This window comes from Oryctolagus cuniculus, chromosome 11 (assembly GCF_964237555.1).
Source record: "Oryctolagus cuniculus chromosome 11, mOryCun1.1, whole genome shotgun sequence".
Taxonomy (NCBI): domain Eukaryota; kingdom Metazoa; phylum Chordata; class Mammalia; order Lagomorpha; family Leporidae; genus Oryctolagus; species Oryctolagus cuniculus.
In genome coordinates this window covers 20,185,342-20,208,444 of record NC_091442.1, presented here as the reverse complement: position 1 = coordinate 20,208,444, position 23,103 = coordinate 20,185,342, and the positions used below count along the sequence as shown (strand labels likewise).

General features: G+C 42.2%; 1 protein-coding gene across 5 annotated transcripts in view; it reads left to right on the top strand.

Moving 5' to 3' along the window:
- RALGAPB (Ral GTPase activating protein non-catalytic subunit beta) overlaps nt 1-23,103 on the top strand; it is a 108,835-nt gene that overhangs the window by 81,529 nt on the left and 4,203 nt on the right. For all 5 annotated transcript variants that reach the window (XM_070051846.1, XM_002710810.5, XM_008256002.4 and 2 more), the window contains 8 exons: nt 3,206-3,415; nt 6,260-6,418; nt 12,223-12,388; nt 16,195-16,317; nt 17,792-17,928; nt 20,752-20,860; nt 21,586-21,664; nt 22,891-23,039. In XM_070051846.1, the coding sequence (XP_069907947.1) occupies nt 3,206-3,415; nt 6,260-6,418; nt 12,223-12,388; nt 16,195-16,317; nt 17,792-17,928; nt 20,752-20,860; nt 21,586-21,664; nt 22,891-23,039 (1,132 nt within the window). The remainder of the gene's footprint in view (nt 1-3,205; nt 3,416-6,259; nt 6,419-12,222; nt 12,389-16,194; nt 16,318-17,791; nt 17,929-20,751; nt 20,861-21,585; nt 21,665-22,890; nt 23,040-23,103) is intronic.

Here is a 23,103-nt window from a genome sequence, read left to right as displayed (position 1 = left end):
GGGATCCAGGCTATTATGACAGTCCAAGCAGGAGAAAGGAATGATGATGTCACTGATAGTGGACTTTAAGATGTATGAAGTATTATGAAGGTAGATCCAAGGGAAGGAAAAAGCCCAAGAATTTGACTTTTGAGTTTCAGTGACAAAAGTAATGGGTGTCCTTGATAGAAATAGGGACATTAGGAATAAGGTTTGGAAAGATGAGAAACAGTTTTTTGATTAACTTAGTTTAAGTGGCTGGTCTATTAGGTCAAGGGGGAAGGATTTCAAGAACTCGAGCCAGAAGAGGACCAGGGCATGAGAGAATGTAAGGCAGAAATGGAGGAATGAAGGGCTGCACTATCAAGTGCTGGAGAGATCAGGAAGAAGCAGCAAGCAAAGGCCCCTGGATTTCTGACAGGAAACTCACCTTTGAGAGCGTAAAGCAGTAAGTGGCTGGGGAGTGAATGATTAATGAGAAAAGGTAGGAAAAATAAATTACACCTAACAGTGAAGGGAAGGGAGCAAAATGGATAATGGGAAATAGCTTAGTTAAAGAAAGGCAAGACTAGTTTTTATTTATTTATTTTTTTCACATTCAAGGATGAGAGGAATATGAAATGCTTACAGGCTGAAAGGAAACCAATGCAGAGCGGTTGCTAAGGGGTAGAGAAAATGATAGGTAATAGAGGCAAGTAGCATCAAGGGCCTAGGTGACTGTATCTAGAAAAGGGTTGCTTCTGGGGCCAGCATTGTGGCAAAGTGGCTTAAGCTGCCACCTGGAACACTGGTATTCCATGTGGGCACCAATTCACATCCTGAATGCTTCACTTCCAATCCAGCGCCCTGCTAATGTACCTGGGAAAGCAGTGGAAGGTGGCCCAAGTGCTTGGGTTCCTGCCACCCATGTGGGAGACCCAGATGAAGCTCCTGGTTTTTGGCTTCAACCTGGTCCAGCCCTGGCCGTTGTGGCTTGAAGCAGCAGATGGAAGATCTCTTTCTTTCCTTTTCTCTCTCTCTCTAACTCTGCCTTTCAAATAAATAAATCTTTTTTAAGAAGAAAAGAAAAGACAGGGGAGAAGGAGGGAATGGGTGAACATTTGGAGGTGTTTAGAGTGGAAAGGAGGGAAATGTAATCTTGGTTCTTGACAGTGTAATGGAGTCTCAAAGATGGTTCTTAAAATTGCCAGCTGTCAAAGCTGGGCAATAAGAGCACTGACGCTATGGCTAAACTCAGATGGAATGGCAGGTTTCCTGGGCAGCCCAGCATCCATGGGTTCTGGCTGCCACAGAGCATCAGAGGCACCTGCCTGCCTGGGGTGACTGCTGTCACCGAGCTGTCTTTCATTGATTGATGTAGATTGATAGGCCTTTCTCCTTCCTTTCTAGCTCCCTTTCAATTTCAGCAGAGCAGAAATCTTACAGATGTAATTTATTTCTGAGTAACCTGGAGTATCTGAAGGAGAGATAATTTCTTTCAGACATTAAGGCTAGTGATTCTGGGAATAAGCATGAAGCCAAAAACACTGTTCTGTATTATAGATGATTTTCCTGTGGCCCCCTTCATTTCCTGATGTGTTTTTTGAAATGGATTAAATATTTTCCTGTTTTTTTAAAAAGAAAATTGCCAGTAGGCCATTTGAGGTTAGGTAGCATCATCTATTGTGAAGTTATATAACCCATTTTCTGACTTTCTTCAAAATTTCTTGGAATCTTGGAGCATAAATAAAGAATTTCAATGGAGTGGGAATTTGAAGGGTATACTTTTTTTTAAAGATTTATTTATTTGAAAGACAGAGTTGCAGAGAGAGGTAGAAACAAAGAGAGAGAGGTCTTCCATCTGCTGGCTCACTCCCCAGATGGCCGCAACAGCCGGAGCTGTGTCAATCAGGAGCCAGGAGCTTCTTCCAGGTCTCCCACGTGGGTGCAGGGCCCCAAGGACTTGAGCCATCTTCTACTGCAGGCCACAACAGAGAGCTGGATCAGAAGAGGAGAAACCAGGACTAGAACTGGTGCCCATATGGGATGCTGGCGCTTCAGGCCAAGGCTTTAACCCACTGTGCCACAGCGCCAGCCCCTGAAGGGTATAATTCAGCTTAGCCATTTTGTGTGCTTGAGGAGAGTGTATTAAGATGTTAGATTTGAGAGTTAGACTAGTTGGGAAACAGATGAAGCAAGAACAGTGCTAATGACTTGGGAACGCTGGGGGTGGGTTAAGTGCCCCACAATTATGATAAAGCACAGGCTCAAAGAGTGAAGGTGTGGGAAGCCACAGAAGGAAGCTTATGAATGGAGAGGAAATTTCAGAATTATAGCCCTTGATGTTGCCCACATCTGAGGATTTGAGTTGTGCTCATGGATGGCAAGGGTCATGAAGATTGAGGAAGTTGTAGAACTGTGAGCCAGGATCATCACTCACTAGGGGATAGGATTTTAAACTAGGATTGTTTGTGGAGAAAGGTTAGGGAGAAATCTTGAAAGGTACTGCCAAATATTCCATATGGATAAGGACCTGAAAACATGCAAGGGTGCTGCGGGGGGAGTAGACAGTGATCTGGATCTGTGATCTGTGCGTAGGAATGGGGACAGCAGCTCTGCTGCCTTCCTGCCCGCGTGAAGGGCAGCATGGCCTTCTTCACAGCAAGGACATGAAGGAATGCTTGTTGAGGCCATAAGGAAGTGTGTTTTGGGTTTTGTTTTGTTTTGGTATTTGTTTAGACTTTGAAACATATTTGCTTAATTACACGCTCTATATTGAACTGAAACAATGATCACTGAAAATTATCTTCGGGGCCAGCACTGTGGTATAGTGTTTAAGCCACCACTTGCAGTGCTGGCATCCCATATGGTCGCTGGTTCGAGTCCCAGCTGCTCCAGTTCCGATATAGCTCTTTGCTATGGCCTGGGAAAGCAGTGGAAGATATCTCAAGTCCTTGGGCTCCTTGTACCCGTGTGGGAGACCTGGAAGAAGCTCCTGGCTCCTTGCTTCGGATTGGTGCAGCTCCAGCCGTTGCAGCCATCTGGGATGTGAACCAGCGATGGAAGACACCTCTCTCTCTCTCTCTCTCTCTCTCTGCCTGTGCCTCTCTGTAACTCTGCCCTTCAAATAAAATAAATTTTTAAAAAATGATCTTTATTTGCTTTACAGCTTATAGTTTTATTTTCATCTTAAGATTGGCCCTATTTTATAATAGTTCCATAAAATGAAATATTTGGTTTATTTCAGTTAGAAGAGAAACATGAAAAATTAAGGAGTGGCATGGCCCAGCAGATTGCTTATGAAATACACCTCGAGCAACAGAGTGAGGAGGAATTGCAGAAGAGAAGTTTTCCTGACCCTGTTACGGATTGCAAGCCCCCACCTCCTGCACAGGAATTCCAAACAGCCCGCCTTTTCCTCTCACACTTTGGGTTTTTGTCCTTAGAAGCATTGAAGGTAATTTTTATGAACTTTTATGAATAAATGTGTTCATAAGTTAAAATGACCAAAACATTTTTACGAAGAAGGAAATGTCTTTAAAGCTAGTTAAAATCTTGCATGTAAGTAAATGAAATTCTGTGCTGCTTTAGGTTACAGTATGAGCTCCAGGACAGTTTGCCCAATTCAGAATTCTGTCTGAGGAGACTGATTCTTGTTTCATTTTCCATTTACTTATTTTGAGAAGCAGAGAAAGAGAGAGAGACGTAGCTCTCAACCACTCACTCAGTCCCCAAATGCCTGCAAAGGCTGGGATCAGGCTGGTCAGGAGCCAAGAGCCAGGAACTCAGTTTAGGTCTCCCGTGTGGTTGGCAGGAGCCCAGTCACCTGAGCCATCACCACTGCCTTCCAGGATCTGCATCTGTAGGAAGCTGCAGTCAGGAGTCTGGCCCAAGGGGAACTGCTTTGATAAGACAGAAGCTCCACATTTTCCTCTGTAATGTGGGACTTTGGTGACACATATAAATGAAATCTACAGATTATTAGAAAAAGAATATTGGGGCCAGCGCTGTGGGTTAACGCCCTGGCCTGACACGCCAGCATCCCATATGGGCACCAGTTCTAGTCCTGGCTGCTCCTCTTCTGACCCAGCTCTCTGCTATGGCCTGGGAAAGCAGTAGAAGATGGCCCAGGTGCTTGGGCCCCTACACTCAAGTGGGAGACCTAGAAGAAGTTCCTGGCTCCTGGCTTTGGATCGGCCCAGCTCCAGCCGTTGCGGCCAATTGGGGAGTGAACCATTGGATGGAAGACCGACCGACCTCCCTCCCTCTCTCTCTCTCTCTCTCTCTCTCTCTCTCTCTCTCTGCCTCTTCTCTGTGTAACTCTGACTTTCAAATAAGTAAATAAATCTTAAAAAAAAAAAAAATATTGAAAATCTTCCTCCAGTACACTTTGTTCTGGAAGTGTGGGTTATAATTGATGGCAGCTCTTTCATGCCCCCCCCCCCCTTTTTTAAACAGGCACCTTTTAACAGGTAAAGGATATATTGCAACATATTCCTTGTCTACAATCATGTCCACAATTGCTTATCCATGATTTCAGAGTGAAAACTGAAGACCAGAAGTTTTGTATGTTTGTGGCAAATTCATTTAGTTGCAAAATCTGAATTGACATGAAGCTATTTGTAGTCTTTACTTACTTCACTTAATGTGAATACTCTTGTTTTCACAAATGTTAGTGTCTTTGATGGTAGTACTGCTCCAGCCCTGGTTAAGGAGATTGTGTAATAGACTGGAAGACCAGGCAAAAGTCCTTTCCAGTGTGAAAAAGAATCAACCTGGCCATCTCTGTTAGATGCTTTCCTGAAAAATACCATACCTTGTAAAACCTTATTTGGCAACATCAAGATCTCAAAGAAGATAAAGGATTAGGAGGAAAAAAATACATAGTTTAAGAAGAAAATGTTTTTTTTTTCCCAAGAAGTTTTAGGTTTACAGAATAGTTGAAAACACAGAAAACTTTTATCCCCCTTGCTTCTTCATTTTCTTCTGTTATAAACATCTTGCATTGATGTACATTTGTTATAGCTGACAAACTTGTATTGATGCATCATTAACTGAAGTCTGTAATTTACTTTAGGGTCCACTCTGTAGTCTTACGGATTTTGACAAATTTATAATGGCATATGTCTATGTTTAAAGATTTCTAAATCTTTCATTGTTTCTAAAGATGCACTTTGCAGTCTTCCTTTGCACCCCCCCCCCCCAAACCTCTGGTGACCACCCATCTTTGAACCATTTCTCTGTAGTTTTGCCATTTTCAGAATGTCATGTAGTTGAGATCATACAGTATATAGTCTTCTCTCACTGGGTTTTTTTCACTTAGCAATATGCATTTAAGGTTGATATATGTTTCTTCTAGTGACTTAATAGTGCATTTTTGCATTTCTTTGTATTGCTGAGTAACATTCCATCGTATGGATGTATCACATTTTGTTTACCTTTTCACCTATTGAAAGGCATCTTGGTTTCTTCTAGGTTTTTGCAATAGGGAGCAAAGCTGCTGTTAGCAACCATGTGTGGTGTTTTGTGTGGGCATGCATTTTAAATCACTTAGATAAATACCACGGTGTGCAGTTGCTGCACTATGTGCTAAGACTGTGCTTGACTTTGTAAGAAACTGCCATGCTGCCATTTTGCATTTCTACTCAGAATGAATGAGAAAAAATACATTTAAAAAAAAGTTCTAGAAAACATGATATAGGAAAAGGAAGACCCAAATTATATACACGGTGTAATCTCAGGTGTCTTTAACGAAGAGAATTGAAAGGAAGTATACAAAATGTAACATAATCCTTGAGGATTATGGGTCTGTTCATCCCTGCCACATTATAGTTTTTTTTTCTTTTTTTTAACTTTTTTTTTTTTTTTTTTGACAGGCAGAGTGGATAGTGAGAGAGAGAGACAGAAAGGTCTTCCTTTGCCGTTGGTTCACCCTCCAATGGCCGCCGCGGCCAGCGCGCCGCGGCCAGCGCACCGCACTGATCGATGGCAGGAGCCAGGAGCCAGGTGCTTTTCCTGGTCTCCCATGGGGTGCAGGGCCCAAGCACCTGGGCCATCCTCCACTGCACTCCCTGGCCACAGCAGAGAGCTGGCCTGGAAGAGGGGCAACCGGGACAGAATCCGGCGCCCCAACCGGGACTAGAACCCGGTGTGCCGGCGCCGCAAGGCGGAGGATTAGCCTAGTGAGCCGCGGCGCCGGCTCCACATTATAGTTTTTTTTACTTAATTTTTATTAAATCACAAACAAAAATGTTAGAATAATGAAAAAATAATAATTGCTGTTTTCTTCCTTTGGTGGTAGGAACCTGCAAATAGTCGTCTACCTCCTCACCTTATTGCACTTGATTCCACAATACCAGGATTTTTTGATGATATTGGATATCTGGATCTCTTGCCATGTCGTCCTTTCGACACAGTTTTTATTTTCTACATGAAGCCGGGTCAGAAAACAAACCAAGAGGTAAGAATTCTGGAAATTTTTTGGTAAGTTTACATGGTTTGCATTTGTCCATGCTAAGAAATTAGTATTTTATACTTGATTATTAAAGACTGAGCCAGTTCAGAAACTGGATTAATTAAAACTGTTGCATGGAAGCCTGGGCTTTTTGTCCTTCAATGAATGTGATTTAGAGAGGAGCTGTAACATGTCTTTCTTCTCTTAAAGAATTCAGATTCGCTAAGCAATAACACAGAAAAAAGAATAAAATAACCACCACAAATAGTAAACATATTTCCATTTGGTTCACTGTGCCAGGGTGTAGAAGTGAGTGACAGGCTTTCCTCTTGAGAAACTCACCTTCCAGGTAACTTCATAAGCAAAGCATTTCAGTGTGGCATGTATATAGAGTACAGTCGAGGAAACAACTCCTGAAGTATAGGCTAAAAATAGAAGACCAACTTGGATACAACTGGATACCTGTAACAGAATGACTATGTGAAGGATAATAAGAAATGAGAGAGAATGGAAAACTGAGAGCAAATGGCAAGAGATTTGAAATCTTGAAAATTAATAGTTGACAGTCACATGAAATAGGCAGGTCTTTAGATGGTAGTGTGTTATGATTATGTGGTTTTGGAATTTTACTGTAATCAGTGTAAAACCATTAATCAAATCAGTACTCCATAAGAAATTTACCAGAGTTCCAAAATATTCATGAGAAACACTATTTCAAAAAAGTTATTTTAAAGATTCATTTATTCTATTTGAAAAGCAGAGTTATAGAGAAAAACAGACAGAGATCTGCTGGTTCACTCCCCAAATGACTGCAGTGACTGGAGCTGGGCCAGACCGAAGCCAGGAGCCAAGAGCCTCCTCCGGATTTCCCACCTGGGGCCCAAGCAGTTGGGCCATCTTCCCCTCTTTCCCAGTTGCATTAACAGGGAGCTGGATCAGAAGTGGAACAACTGGGAATCGAACCAGCACCCCTGTGGGATGACAGTGCTACAGGCAGTGGCTTAATCCACTGTGCCACAGTGCTGACCCCTTTTTCAAATTATTGATGAGCTACTAAAGATCGAGCTTGAGAAGCTCTTCTCATTTAATTTATTGATTCAATCAAAATTTATTGTTTACTGTCTGGTATCTGTTAGGTCCCAGGGTTACAGTGGCAAATAATATCTATAATGTTTTTGATCTGCTATCTAGAAAGGAAGATAGATAAGCTAACATAGTAAAGGGTGCTAATAGTAGCATTAAAGCATGTTATAGGTACCACATTAGGAAAACCTAATCTAGTGTTAAACAGTCTGGGGGGCCAATGCTGTGACCTTGAGGGTGAAGCTGCCACCTGGGACAGCTTCCATGTGAGCACCACTTCGTGGCCTGGCTATTCCACTTCTGATCCAGCTCCCTGCCAGTGGCCTGGGAAAAGTAACAGAAGATGGCCCAAGTGTTTGAGTCCCTGCCACCCACGTGCGAGATCCAGATGAAGCTCCTGGTTCATGGCTTCAGCCTGGCCCAGCACTAGCCATTATGGCCATCTGGGGAGTGAACCAGCAGATGAGAGATTCTCTCTTTTTTCTCTCCTTTTCTCTGTAACTGACTAAATAAAATCTTAAAAAAAAAAAAAAAAAAAAAAAAAAAACCTGTCCTGGAAGAAAAACATTCAAGCTGGTATTTGAAATATACGTTGACTATAAAAAAAAGCAGAACAAGATTGTCACTGACAAAACAGTAATTCATATAAATTCCCGAGAGGCAAGAGTATTACATCAGCACAAAATTCCTTATGGGGTCCAGCGTGCTTGATGCAGGTTTGAAAAGTTAGGCCAGTGGTAGCCAAGGATGAGACTACAAGATTAAAGTTTTTTTTTTTTTTTTTTTAATAATTCATTTATTTGAAAGGCAAATTATCAGAGAGGGAGAGACAAAGAAAGAGATCTTCCATCAATTGGCTGATTTCTCAAATGACCATAACAGCCATTGCTGGGCCAGGCTGAAGCCACAAGCCAGAAACTCCATCCTGGTCTCCCACATAGGTAGCAGGGACCTAAGTTCTTGGACCATCTTCTGCTGTCTGCCCAGGCACATTAGTGGGAAGCTGAATTGGAAGCAGAGTAACCGGGACTCAAATTGACATGTTTATGTGGGATACCAGCCCAGTGAGCAGTGACTTAGCCCATTGTACTATAGTGCTCTTCCTTATAGACTCAAGTTTTTGAAAACAACTCAGTAAAATTGGATTAATTATAGAGGTTGAATCTGTTTCGGAAGGAAGTCTAGAGAGTTGGTCATGTGAAAATAATGGGATCATTTTTCTCCTATTTAAGAAAGAAAACCCTTGAGGCAACTTCTAAACCAGTCCAGTTTCCTTAGTTTTTAGGGGCCTAGAGTGACTAGGAAATAAAAATTCTCTGAGGCTTCTTTGGAGTGGCTGAGACCTGACTTCCCTAGCCACAGGATCAATATGCATTAATTGGCTGCCAGCAAGTCACCCAAAAGGTAACTTTGGTCCATTTATTATTTCTTGACTAAACTTTCAGAAACTATTTATTTGTAAGTTTTACTTTTAAAAAATTTTAATTGTGAAAACTGGAACTAGCTGTCAAATCAGCTTCCTAGAATTTATAAGAATATGAAAATTTGCCAAATAGTCATAAAAAGACTGGTTCTGTTTTTAAAAATGACCGGGCACTGATACCCAGTGGATTGAGAAGCAGTAGGTATAGCTTCCCATCCTTTGACTTTCATGTGGGTCTCCAATATGGTCTTGGCATAGAGTAGCATTGTGTGAATGACAGTGATCTGTACACGGGCTGCTTCAGAGTCAATTGGGGCAGCTTTTGAAAATAGTGATTCTGGTGCCAGCACTGTGGTGTAGCAAGTAGTTACCTGTAGTGCTGGCATCCCATTTGGGCACCGGTTTGAGTCCAGGCTGCTCCATTTATGATCCAGCTGTACTTATGATCCAGCTGTCTGCTATGGCCTGGGAAAGCAGTGGAAGATGGCCCAATTCCAATCCCACCCATGTGGGAGACCCAGAGGAAGCGCCTGGCTCCTGGCTTTGGACTGGCCCAACTCTGGCTGTTGACCACTATTTGGAGAGTGAGCTAGTGGATGGAAGATAAATCTTTCTCTTTTCCTCCTCTCCCTCTCTCTCTCTCTCTCTCTCCTTGCCTCTGCTTGTCTACAACTCTGCCTTTCAAATAAATAAATAGATATTTAAAAGAAAAAAATAGTGATTCTAGGATATTGCCTCTGCTAATTGTTGTTTTGTAGAAGTCTAGAACAGGCTAAAAGAATCTTATTTTTAGGAAATTCCCCAAATGATTTTTATATGGTCTCCTTCTCATCCTTTTTTCATTTTGGAGAGGAATTTCTACTTTCCTTCCTTTAAGACTGATTTTTTCAGCAGTAGCATTATTGCTATCTTGGGCCAGATAATTTTTTGTTGTCAGAAATCTCTTGGGTTGGCACTGTGGCTTAGCAGGTAAAGCTGCCACCTGCACTGCCGGCATCCCATGTGGGCACCGGTTCGAGTCCCAGCTGCTCCACTTCTGATCCAGCTTTCAGTTATGGCCTGGAAAGCAGTGGAAAACCTGGAAGAAGCTCCTGGCTCCTGGCTTCAGATTGGCACAGCTCTGGCCGTTGGCAGCCATCTGGGGAGTGAACCAGCGGATGGAAAACCTCTCTCTCTCTGCCTCTGCCTGTCTGTAACTCTGCCTTTCAAATAAATAAATCAATCTTTTTTTTTAAAAAAAGAAATATCTTGTGTATTTTAAATTTTTATGAGAGGCGGAGAAAGAGAGAGAGTGATTTCTTATCTGCTAGTTTACTCCCCAAATGCCTAGAACAGGCAGGGCCAAAGCTAGGAGCCTGGAACTCAATCTGGGTCTCCAATTGGGTGGCAGAGGCTCAACTAGTTGAACCCTCACTTACTACCTCCTGAGACATTAGCGGGAAGCTAGAATTGGGAGCAGAGTCAGGACTTGAACCCCAGGAACACTGACAGTGGAATGTGCATATCCCAAATAGCTTTTTTTTTTTTTTTTTTTTTTTTTTTTTTTTTTTTGACAGGCAGAGTGGACAGTGAGAGAGAGAGACAGAGAGAAAGGTCTTCCTTTTGCCGTTGGTTCACCCTCCAATGGCCGCCGCGGCCGGCTCACCGTGCTGATCCGATGGCAGGAGCCAGGAGCCAGGTGCTTTTCCTGGTCTCCCATGGGGTGCAGGGCCCAAGCACCTGGGCCATCCTCCACTGCACTCCCTGGCCACAGCAGAGGGCTGGCCTGGAAGAGGGGCAACCGGGACAGAATCCGGCGCCCCAACCGGGACTAGAACCCGGTGTGCCGGTGCCGCTAGGCGGAGGATTAGCCTAGTGAGCCGCGGCGCCGGCCCCCAAATAGCATCTTAACTGCCGTTCCAGATGCCTTCACCCCTCCCATGGATTTTAGAACACTTAGCAGTGAGGCCTCACCATTAGTTATCAGTTGTGCCCTGTGCATTGTGACAACCAAAAAATGTCTCCAGACATTGCCAGATGTCCCCTGGAGGACAAGATAATCCCTCAGATGAGAAACACAGTTTCAGAATAAGGGACTCTAACCAGAGGCCAGTGGAAAGTTGGCATTTTGTTGGACTTTGGTGAAGGGGAGAAAGTCTTCCATCACTTAATTTTTCCTGGAAAGGTTGTGATCTCTCCTTTGGACTAAGAACAGGATATTTTCACATTCATTTATTATACTCAATGTGTATTGAATTTTTAATAATTTGTAGTTAAATAATCATACACTTATGTGATGTTTCTCATTAATCAAACAGCAAAATCTGTGAAGACAGAGGTAAAGTATTATTTATTTTTAGGAAGCATTATCTTACCAGGAGGGAAATTCAGGGATTTGCTTGGATTACCTCCTTTAGTCTTTATAACTGTCATTATTATCCTTACGTTATAGATGAAGAAACTCAGACAGGTTAAGAACCTTGCCCAGGGTCCACCCAATCCAAGTCTGTTTAACTACAGAGTATGCATTTTTTAATCTTAAAAAGTGTTTTAAAAGATTTATTTATTTATTCAAGAAGCAAAGTTACAGAGAGGGAGAGACAGAAAGAGCAGTCTTCCATCCTCTGGTTCACTCCCCAAATGGCCGCAGCCGCTGGAGCTAGGCCAACCCGAAGCCAGGAGACAGTAGCTTCTTCTGGGTCTCCCACGTGGGTGCAGGGGCTCAAGCATGTGGACCATCTTCCACTGCCTTCCCAGGCCATAGCAGAGAGCTGGATCAGAAGAGGAGCAGCCAGGACACAAACCAGTGCCATATGGGATGCTGGCGCCACAGGTAGAGGCTTAACCTACTATGCCACAGCGCCGGCCTCAACCTTAAAAATTTTTTTATCCATTTATTTGAGAGAGAGAGAGAGAGTTAGAGAGAGCGCCCCAAATGCCCACAATAGCCAGGACTGGGCCAGGCTGGAACTGGCAGCCAGGAACTCAATCCAGCTCTCCCACATGGGTGGCAGGAATCTAATTACTTGAATCTAATTACCTTCAACCTCCCAAGGACTTCATTAGCCAGAGCTGGAGTTGGACAGTAAAACCAGGTACTCCAAAATGGGACATAAGCATCCTAGCCAGCATCTTTAACCACTAGGCTAAAAGCCTGCTTGGGTTTTTTTTTTTTTTTTTTAACTACAATGATAGATTCCCAGATTTTCTCAGAGCTTGAACTTGACTTGTCAGAGGCTTCGAAGCTAATCCTTTTTTATGAGGATTTATTTTAATATATTTTTGTTTCCTTCATTGTGGCTGATGATTGATATGTATATTTTAGATTTTAAAGAATGTGGAATCTTCCAGAAATGTTCAACCACATTTCCTAGAATTTTTGCTCTCCCTTGGCTGGTCAGTAGATGTTGGCAGACACCCTGGCTGGACTGGGCATGTTTCTAGCAGTTGGTCAATCAACAGTTTCGATGATGGTGAAGGATCTGAACAAGGTAAAACTCACATTGGCCATTTATTTCTTGTTTTGTTACTTTTACTTTCTTACTGTGAATATGTAGTCTTGTTTAAAAAAAAAAAAAGGCAAAGAGATGTAAAGGAGAAGTTTCTTTCTCTTAATCCCAGTCCTTAAAGGGGGTCATTAGTAATATAGAGTATATTCTTCTAGATACTTTGTATGAAATATGGAATGGCAGATTTAATTAATACAGAATTAATGACTTGATTATTGCAGTGCTGATTAGTTCATTTTTATGAGTGAACAGATTTCATTTTCTAAAATATTTGTGACAATACAGTTCCCTAACAAGCATGAATATAATTATTTTATTAACAAATGTGTTTTATAGACTCTGAGATTATCAAGACTCACATTTAAAGATTACATTCTTGGCTAATCCTCCGCCTAGCGGCGCTGGCACACCAGGTTCTAGTCCCGGTCGGGGCGCCGGATTCTGTCCTGGTTGCCCCTCTTCCAGGCCAGCTCTCTGCTGTGGCCAGGGAGTGCAGTGGAGGATGGCCCAGGTGCTTGGGCCCTGCACCCCATGGGAGACCAGGAAAAAGCACCTGGCTCCTGGCTCCTGCCATCGGATCAGTGCGGTGTGCCGGCCGCAGCGCGCCGGTCGCGGCAGCCATTGGAGGGTGAACCAACGGCAAAGGAAGACCTTTCTCTCTGTCTCTCTCTCTCACTGTCCACTCTGCCTGTCAAAAATAAAAAAATAAAAAATAAAGATTACATTCTTTTTTTTTTTCTTTTTTAAAGATTTATTTATCTATTGGAAAGAGTTACAGAGATAGATCTTTCATCTGCTGGTTCACTCCCCAGAAGGCTACAAGGGCCAGGCTGAAGCCAGGAGCCACGAGCTTCATTCAGATCTCCCACTTAGATGGCAGGGGCCCAACCACTTGGGCCATCTTCCACTGCTTTTCCCAGGCCACTAGCAGGGAACTGGATTGGAAGTGGAACAGCTGGGACATGAACCAGCACCCATATGGGATGCTGACATCACAGGCGGTGACTTCACCTGCTACACTACAATGCTGGGCCCTACATTTTTGAGACAGTGTATCAAAATTCTTGTAGTAAATAGTAGACTATCTTTCAGAGATTCTTGACCATCTCGACAAATTCTTTTGTGGAACTATAGTCAGGAGAAAAAGTAGAAATGTAAATTTAAGACTTTTGCCCACCCCTCCCCCCAGCCCCCTAATGCTTTTTTATTCCCAGGCTCATGATGTCACTGGAAAGTTAATATTGTCTCTCTGAAGTGAGTAATGCCTGTGTTTAGTACTTTGAATTTTCAGAGTTCTTGTGTCAATACTCAGAGTTTCCCATTAAATACTTGACCTCTAAGTTTCTTCTGATTTCAACTAAGATTGAAGCAAAGTATTTAGGGGTGTCTTATAATATCTCCCGAATTATATGCTTGAGTATATCTGTAGGCTAAGTTCCTATAAATATAATTGATAAATCAAAGGATATAAACTTTTTTTGTTTTTGATGAATATGTTAGTTGGATGCTTATGGTTGTAAGTAATAGAAAACCTGACCCAAATTGTCTTAGATTTTGAAGGTCATTTATTGCCTCATGTAACTGAAAATTCCAGAGTTTGGTTAAATTTTTCAGTGTTATTTGATCAGCACTCCTGCTTTATTTCCTTGCACTTTCCCTCTAGATCTGTTCTTTTGTTCCTGTTCCCCACCTGGCTTCTCATGAGAAAGGCGATTCCAGGCTTTATATACCATATTGGCCTGAAGGGACCAGCCAGATCTCAGAATCCTCCACCCCCAAATCCTGACCTGCACAGCAGTTGGACTGTCTTAAACCTGTCTCTGTAGCAGGAGAGGTGGACTGGCCCTGGTGAAGAGATAGTGACAAGGTAGAGCTGGGATGGAGGCTCCAGCCTACCTGTACTTGCTGTCTGCTAGCGTAGGGGCAGATGGAGTGACCACAATGCCTACTGCAGTAGATAAAAGGTACAGCTGAAAGTCTACACCAAAGCTCAGCAAAGTAGCTCATACCTGTTTTTATAAAAGAAGTTTTGTTGAAACTCAGGTACATGCTTATTGACGTACTGTCTATAAATGCTTTCATGCTACAGTGGCAGAATTGAGTTCATTGTGGCAGAGTTCATGGGTCCTGCAGAACCTAAATTTATTCTCCAGTCCTTTACAGTGTAAATGTCCTATTTGTGCTATCTTCACTAGTATTAGGTATCTTCCAGTCTGTTAGGTGAGATAGTTTCTATTTTTAATTATGGTTGAGAATGGGTATTTTTTCATATTTTTTTAAATATTTATTTTATTTATTTGAAAGAGTTACAGAGAGAGGTAGAGACAGAGAGAGAGGTCTTCCATCTGCTGATTCCCTCCCCAAATGGCCACAAGGGCCGGAGCTGAGCCGATCCAAAGCCAGGAGCCAGAAGCTTCCTCTGGGTCCCTCATGTGGGTGGCAGGGGCCCAAGGACTTGGGCCATCCTCTGCTGCTTTTGCAGGTGCATCAGCAGGGAGCTGGATTGGAAGTGGAGCAGCTGGGACTCAAACCGGCACATATATGGGATGCTGGTGCTGCAGGCTGAGGCTTTAACCCACTGTGCCACAGTGCTTGCCCCCAACCTTTTCATATTTTTATTGCTATCCTGAGAACTATAGGTTCATTTCTTTTGCCCAATTTATTTCATATTGTTGGTCTTTATGGTATCATTGGTAGGACATTATTTCCATTTTAACTGGGAATTATCTGCCTTTATGTTTTTTGTATTATACAGGTTGAGCATCCCTAATCTGAATATCAGAAATCTGAAACTCTGAGTGCCATCATGCTACCACAGTGGAAAATTCCACACCTGGTCTCCTGTTACAGGTCACAGTTAAAGCATTGGCACACTAATTGCACAAAATTACATTCAGGCAGAGTGTATAAGGTGTATAGGACACATAAGTTAATTTGGTGTTCAGACTTGGGTCCCATCCCCAAGATATTTCATTATATATGCAGATACTCTACAGTCTGAAACACTGTGGCCCCACGCATTTAGAATAAGGGATACTCAATTTGTATCACTGATGTATTGAAAGCAAGAGTTCACACACATGCAGACATACAAACACACACAGGCTCCCTACAGAGGGACTGTGGTGGTCTTCCCTTTGATTTTTGACTCTTTCCTAAAAGGACTTCTCCCTTAATCTGCCTCATAGAGATAAGTTAAAGGTCCAGCTATCTTAGAAGTGTTCTGACATAGGCTGGTTTCAGAAACTACAAAATTAATGCTTTATAATTTAAAGTTTAAGACATTTAATGAACATTTATGGTTTATTCTTCTTAGATACTAATTGGTTCTTGTTGGAAACATAACTTCTTTTTTATGTTTATTTTATTTATTTATTTATTTATTTTCATCTACTTGAAAGGCAGAACAACAGATCTTCCATCTGCAAATTCACTCCCCAAATGCAAGCAATAGCCAGATCTGGGCCAGGCCAAAGCCAGGAGCCAGGAATTCCAAGCAGGTCTCCATTTGGGTGGTAGGGCCCAAACACTTGAGTCTTTATCTGCTGCCTCCCAGAGTGCATAAGCAGGAAGCCGAATCACTAGCCAAGGAGCTCAGATTTGAATCGGTACTTGGGTGGGGGGTGCAGGCATCCCAAGCAGTGGCTTCATCCACTGTGCCACATTGCCTGCTCCATATAGCTTTTATTTATTAGTCATTTATTTTTATTAGTTGATATTTCATGAAGCAGGGTGATACTGTTTTTCCCTACTTTTTGAAGCTGTGATGTTGTGTTTCTTTTTCCTAGATGAAGTGAGTTCCTCTGAAGATGTTGGTGCTAGCATTTTCAATGGACAGAAGAAGGTGCTGTATTATGCTGATGCCCTTACAGAAATAGCTTTTGTGGTTCCTTCTCCTGTGGAGTCCTTAAGTAAGAACATTTTTTGGATCGTGCTATCTTAGGCTCTATTTTTGTATTCAGTAGTTTATGCAGTGTATTACACTAGAAGAGATTTTGAAGTTATCTAAGATGTTCCTCAGCTTCTAAGATGCTGCTAATTATTAGATTACACAAAGCTGTAAGATTTATCTTCTAACTTTTTTATGGGACGTAAAGACAAGCAAACTGACCCTCTAGGAATCTTAGTGAAGGAGTCAGTCCATTTTTGTCTTTCATTTAGTTATTTGTGCCAGTGTGTAGAAGCCTCTTTTCCAGTTTGCTTATTTCTTTCTCTCTAATCACGAGTGGCCCCCACCTACTCTCCTGTACTCATGTGAGAACATTTATATGCAACCCTGAATGATGGATTTTATGATTTTTCCTGGCTGATCTTCCAGCACTGAGCAGGAGAAACTTCAGTAGCTTAGAGGAGATGCCTGTCAAGACTGCTCCTCTTAAGGACGGGGAGTGATTGTTACTTGTTGGTCTCAACTCACACTGTTGTTTTTGCCTAGAACTTGTACTTTTTGCAAAAGAGGCTCATTTCTTCATACCTGACCAGGCAGGAGGTAGCAATTTCACATTCTTCAAGACCATTTCCAGGATGAGACAGTAGAATATATTACACTTCCTCAGCTTCATCCCTAGGCTCATGACTTTCGTCGTGTCCTTCCTTGGCAGCTTCTTCACCTTTATACTTGGACACTTAATTTCCCACCCTTGGAGCCTCCTATTCTCATATCTGGAACCATTTGTGTCCCTGGCAGGAGAGACCTTTCATGGTGTAGGTCCATATCATAGATGTTTGCCTTCCAGTGAGGGCTGTGTGTGCTGCCTGGGTTCTCTTGGCCGGCCTGTTTGTCCCAGCCAGATCCTCCCAGAGTTGGAGCTTTGTCTTTACAGTGCAGGTCCCACAGTTAGGCCTTTGTCCCAACTCTTGTCAGCTGTGTCCCACGCCAGCTCAGCTTCCTTTGATTCTTCATAACTGTTTTCTTATTTTTTTAAACTGTTTGGGTGGTTCCAGCCAGGTTGTTTCCATAATCACAGATGCCAAGTCTTGGCGTGTCCTATGTGATGGAATGTATAATTAAGATAATTCAGAGAGTAGCAGATGTCTTCTGCATTTTCTGCATATGCTGTATCAGAAATCAGATATTTTCTAGTTTTGCTTCAGTTATCCTTTGGAGCCAGCAAATTACAGCACAAAAACCTAATTCAGCCAAGAATGTTGTTTACATTTTTAAGAGTTATAAATAAAATTAAAAGATTATATGCAACAGAGTGGCTACCAGAACCTAAAATATTAATTGCCTTATTCTTTGCAAAAATAGTTTGTCAGGCCTTGCTCTAGAAGCAATGCTTTAAGTGATTTAAGTTAGATTAATTAGTTAGCAGAATTAGTTCAAAACTTTTGCTCCAAAGAAGTGGTAGGTGTTAGAATTGATGTTTTTTCTTTACTTGATAGCTGATTCTTTGGAAAGTAACATCTCAGATCAAGACAGTGATTCAAATATGGATCTTATGCCAGGAATTCTGAAACAGCCATCCCTGACACTTGAGCTTTTCCCCAATCATACAGACAATCTGAATTCTTCACAGAGGGTAAGTCACTTTGTTGATATAGCTCCAAAACTTTGTAGTGGAATGGAGATAATTATAAAATCATACCTGAAAAGCTTTTAACTTTAACCCAGGGAGTAATTATAGTGGAGTATTCATACATTAAAATTTTTTTAAGATTTATTTATTTATTTGAGAGAATTACAGTGAAAGAGGGTAAGACAGAAAGAGATCTTCCATATGCTGGTTCATTCCCTAGATGGTCCCAACAGACAGGGCTGAGCCAGGCTGGAGTCATGAGCTTCATCTAGGTCTCCCACATGAGTGCAAGGGCCCAAGCAGTTGAGCCATCTTCCACTGTTTTCCCCAGGCCATTAGGTGGGAGCTGTATTGGAAGTGGAGCAGCCAGGACAGAAACCGGTACCCATGTGGGATGCTAGCATGGCAGGCCAGCAGCTTCACCCACAATGCAACAATGGTGGTGCCGATAACTTAAAATTTTCAAAATTAATCCTTATGCTTTTCTTATTTTCAGCTTGCAATAAATAGTTCATTCTAAGACAATCTTTGTTGTTTTCCTTGACTTTATGATCCCAGAACCATGCTTGGTTCTCTTGCTAATTCCTTTTTAATCCTAGGTTTTTATTTGATCTGAAATATCCACCAACAGTACAGCAATAGCTATATATTCCATATCTTTAATCATGCAACATTCAGCCTGTGACCATTAAAAAAGTGGCAGCATTTTGGGGCTGGCGCTGTAGCACAGTGGGTAAAGCTGCCGCCTGCAGTGCTGGCATCCCATGTGAGTGCCGGTTCAAGTCCTTGCTGCTCCACTTCCGATCCAGCTCTGTGCTATGGCCTGGGAAAGCAGTAGAAGATGGCTCAAGTCCTTGGGCTCCTGCACCCATGTGGGAAGACTCAGAGGAAGCTCCTGGCTCCTGGCTTTGGATCAGCTCAGCTCCAGCTGTTGCGGCCATTTGGGGAGTGAGCCAGTGGATGGAGAACCTCTCTCTCTCTCTCTCTCTCTGCCTCTCCTTCTCTCTGTGTGTAATTCTGTCAAATAAATAAATAAATAAATCTATTTATTTGAAAGAGTTACGGAGAGAAGTAGAGACATAGAGAGATTTTCTATCTGCTGGTTCACTCCCCAAATGGCCACAATAGCCAGAGCTGAGCCGATCCTAAGCCAGGAGCCAAGAGTTTCTTCCAAGTCTTCCACGTGGGTGCAGGGGCCCAAGGACTTGGGCCATCTTCTACTGCTTTCCTAGGCCATAGCAGAGAGCTGATTAGAAGTGGAGCAGCTGGGACTAGAACTGGTGCCCATATGGGATGCCGGCATTGCAAGCGGCTGCTTTACCTGCTATGCCATAGCGCTGGCCCTGTGGAACCTATTTTAAAAATCCACAAGGACTGTTGAGTGGGTTGAGAAAGATTGTAGGAAATAAGGTCAGTGTGTTGGAAAAAATTTTATGATGATCTTCAGTGACCCTTGCCCTTTTATAATGTCTTCCCCTTGCATATGAGTAGAACCTGTGAATGTGTGGGGTACACAGTACTTGTGTTCCATTTTGTGACAGAGGGATTTTGTGGATGTAATTAAGATTACTTTGAGTTAGTCAAAAGGAAGATTATCCAAGTAGACCTGACCTCCTCACAGGAGCCCTTTAAATCTAGGACTAGAGGTAGAGCCGAACAAAGAGTCAAAACTGATCAGGATCCAGGATGCTGAGAAGTCTCGGAACGTGGCTGAATGTCTGTCACTAGTTTGGGGGTAATCTCTTGGTCGCAGTAACTTTCTGTGAATGCCAGAGTAGAAACAAGAATCTGGAGGATTTGCTGTGGTCTCTGGTCATCTTGGCAAAAATACATATATTTCTCTAATAGAGCACAGTTTATATAGAATTCTCCCCTCTGTACTCGTAAATTTTGCTTAATGCTTTAACACAAACTCAGCTCTGATACATGTGCTAACAGTGGTGTAGCCAGCTTGTTAAAGGGGAGCCGCATAGTCCTGTTAGCCTTTCAAAGAAAGGTGACAGAGAAGCCAGAGCACTTTGTGTGTGATAGCAAAGGCCCAAGCAACTCTTTTCTTTCTGCTGATAAGATAAAGTAATTAGGCACCGACTGTAGTGGAGACATTGGGTGTGGGAATTAGGAATGATTTGTTGGTGAGGCCTCTTAGAGGTTAGGATCCCTGGGAAAAGGGTATAGTGTCATAATGGGGAAAGTGTACTGCTTTCTGGCCATACTAGTGGTATTGCATATAGGGGCTGGCGTTGTGGTGTAGCAGGTTAAGGCTCTGCCTGTGATGCCAGCATCCCATGTGGGCACTGGTTCAAGACCCGGCTGCTCCACTTCCAATTCAGCTCCCTGCTAATGCACCTGGGAAAGCAGCGGAGGATGATCAAGTTCTTGGGCCCCGGCACCCACGTGGGAGACCCCAAAGAAACTCTGGGCTCTTGGTTTCTGCCTGGTCCAGCCCCAGCCGCTGCAGTCATTTGGGGAATGAACCAGAGGATGGAAGATGAAGCTCTCTCTGTCTCTATCTCTCCTCTCTCTGTAACTCTGCCTTTCAAATAAATAAAAAATGAATTTTGAAAAAGACATTGCATATACATTTTATTATTATTAATGCAAATTATAATTGTTCAGTATTCTTTGTCCTTTTTCCTTTGACAGTTTTAGGCCTTCATTTCCTAGTTGAGACTGAGGGGTAGAGAGATTTTTTTTAAATGCATTTCACACTCTTTCTGAAGTAATTTCCCATGACTTGATATATCACTGTGCATCCTAGTGTTATGACTGAGTAGTTTTATTAACCAATTCTTCCTTTGTCTTTTCCTCCTGTTCTTCCTCATATAGCTGAGTCCCAGTTCCAGAATGAAGAAGCTGCCTCAGGGTCGCCCTGTGCCTCCCCTTGGACCTGAAACAAGAGTTTCTGTAGTCTGGGTGGAACGCTATGATGATATAGGTACTCTATAAGGATCTTGCCCATAAATCAAATGATGATAGAATGACAGTGATTTGCTAAATGTCTGAGGAGGTGGGAGTATAGGCATAATGTGGTAGTGTGCAGCTAGACTGGAGTTCCCCAAGTCTGGGTTTGCATCCCAGTTGTACCACTCATTTGTATTGAGCACTCATCTATTAAATGGATATAATCATAGCACTTAGTTCCTGATTATGAAGATTTGATGAGACTAATAGATTCCAGGATTTTAGTTGTTGGTATTGGTTTGTTACCAGTTGATCCCAGTCATCCCAGGAAGCGCTGCCATTCACCCTCTCTCCTTATGCCTTCCAGTCTAGTTTCATTCTTAATGTGTCCTTAAGAGTTCTACTGTGGATAAGTTTCTCACAATTTTTATGTAAAAAAAAAAATAGGACAACATTTTACATAAGCGATATAGTTAGTTTATAGAAATGCATACTTAGCCTAGAATGACGTCCAGCTCATGTTAGTAGGAAAGTATGACAGTTTCTTTTCAGCCAGGCCTTCAGGGTCCACAGATCATGTTCTTTAAAAGGCCTCTGCTAAAGGATGTCTTAAGGGAGGATTTTTCTGTTTTTAGGGAATCATCAGGGCTATATATTTTAGGATAACACAGTCCATGAGTAAAGAGATTAGAAAAGCAGGTTTCTTGTTATTTGGGGGACATGAAGGAGATACTAATTGTTATGTTATTTTTTTTTCAGAAAACTTTCCCCTTTCAGATCTGATGGCAGAAATCAGTACTGGTGTAGAAACTACTGCAAATAGTAGCACCTCGCTGAGGTATCTACTTTTTCTTTGCTTGAAGTTTATCAGCAGGTCTATTTTTTTACGTTGATTGTGACTTAATAAAGAAGTGTAATGAAACAAAAAAGATGGAAAGTAATAAATAACAATAGATAAAAAGAATCAAAGGCACTTCTCTGTAAATGCACAAGGTTATCAAATTAGGATTTTTTTAAAAAAGAATCATTTATTTTTTGAGAGTTACAGAGGGAGAGAGATGCAGAGACAAAGCTCTTCCATACACTGGTTCACTTCCCAGCTCTCCCATGTGCCACAGCCCAAGCCCCTAATAATTTCTTAATATCATCAAGAGAGCAATTCATCTTTATATCCCTCCCTTCTCCCTAAAAATCCCTTACAGTTGGTTTGTTCACATGAGAATGTCCTCCGGGACTATGCATCTAGTTTTAATTCCTTTAGTCTCTTTGAATCCAGAACAATCCTTTTCCTTCTTCTTTATTTCATGATATTTACTTGCTATAGAGACCATAGAATAGTTGTCTGGAATAGACTTTTCCAGAATTAATTTGGAAGGGAATTGTAACCGTCTTAAACTGGTTTTCTTTTAATATCTTTAGGTCAAAAAGCACACTGCAATTTGGCTATAAAATTTCTGTTCTGTTGGTAGATTAGCAAAGAGTTTGTCTTGGGCACAGAATTACTCTTAAGATTTTCTTTTTTTTTTAATATGTTAAAAGATGCTTTTTAAAGTTCATTGATTCTTTATTTACTTGAAAGAGCTACAAAAAGAGACAGACTGTATGCAGCAGTCAGGGCTGAGCCAGGGCAGAACCAGGAGCCAGGAACTCCATCCTGGTCTCCTACATGCATGACAGGTGCCCAAGTACTTGGGCCATCATCCACTGCTTTCCCAGTCTCATTAGCAGAAAGCTGGGACTCAAACCAGTACTGTTATGTGGGATGCTGACAATGGAAGTGGCAGCTTAACCCACTTCACCACAATGCCAGCCCCCTAAGCATGTTTTCTCAGTCTTTTTTTTTTTTTTTTTTTTTAATTAAAAAACCTGACCCCAGTACTGAGCATTTAGGGCCCTGTGTTACGGGGCAGAGCAACAAGGGCTTCTAGAAATAGAATTCAGAGCAGACTGACTTCCTGGCGCTTCTCATACCACTGCCTGGCCGCAGAGCCTGGTGATATTCTTACTCTGTGTGTGGGGGACTTTCTTCTATGTCTAGGGTAAAAAGAATTTTCTTTTATTAAGGTCTACAACTCTTGAAAAAGAAGTTCCTGTCATCTTCATCCACCCTCTAAACACTGGATTATTTCGAATAAAAATTCAAGGAGCCACTGGAAAATTTAACATGGTCATCCCTCTCGTGGACGGGATGATAGTCAGCAGGAGGGCACTCGGTAAGGTCTTTATGCGTGGCTGCAGGCTGAGGGTTCTTTCTTTAACATTTTTATAAACCTAAAA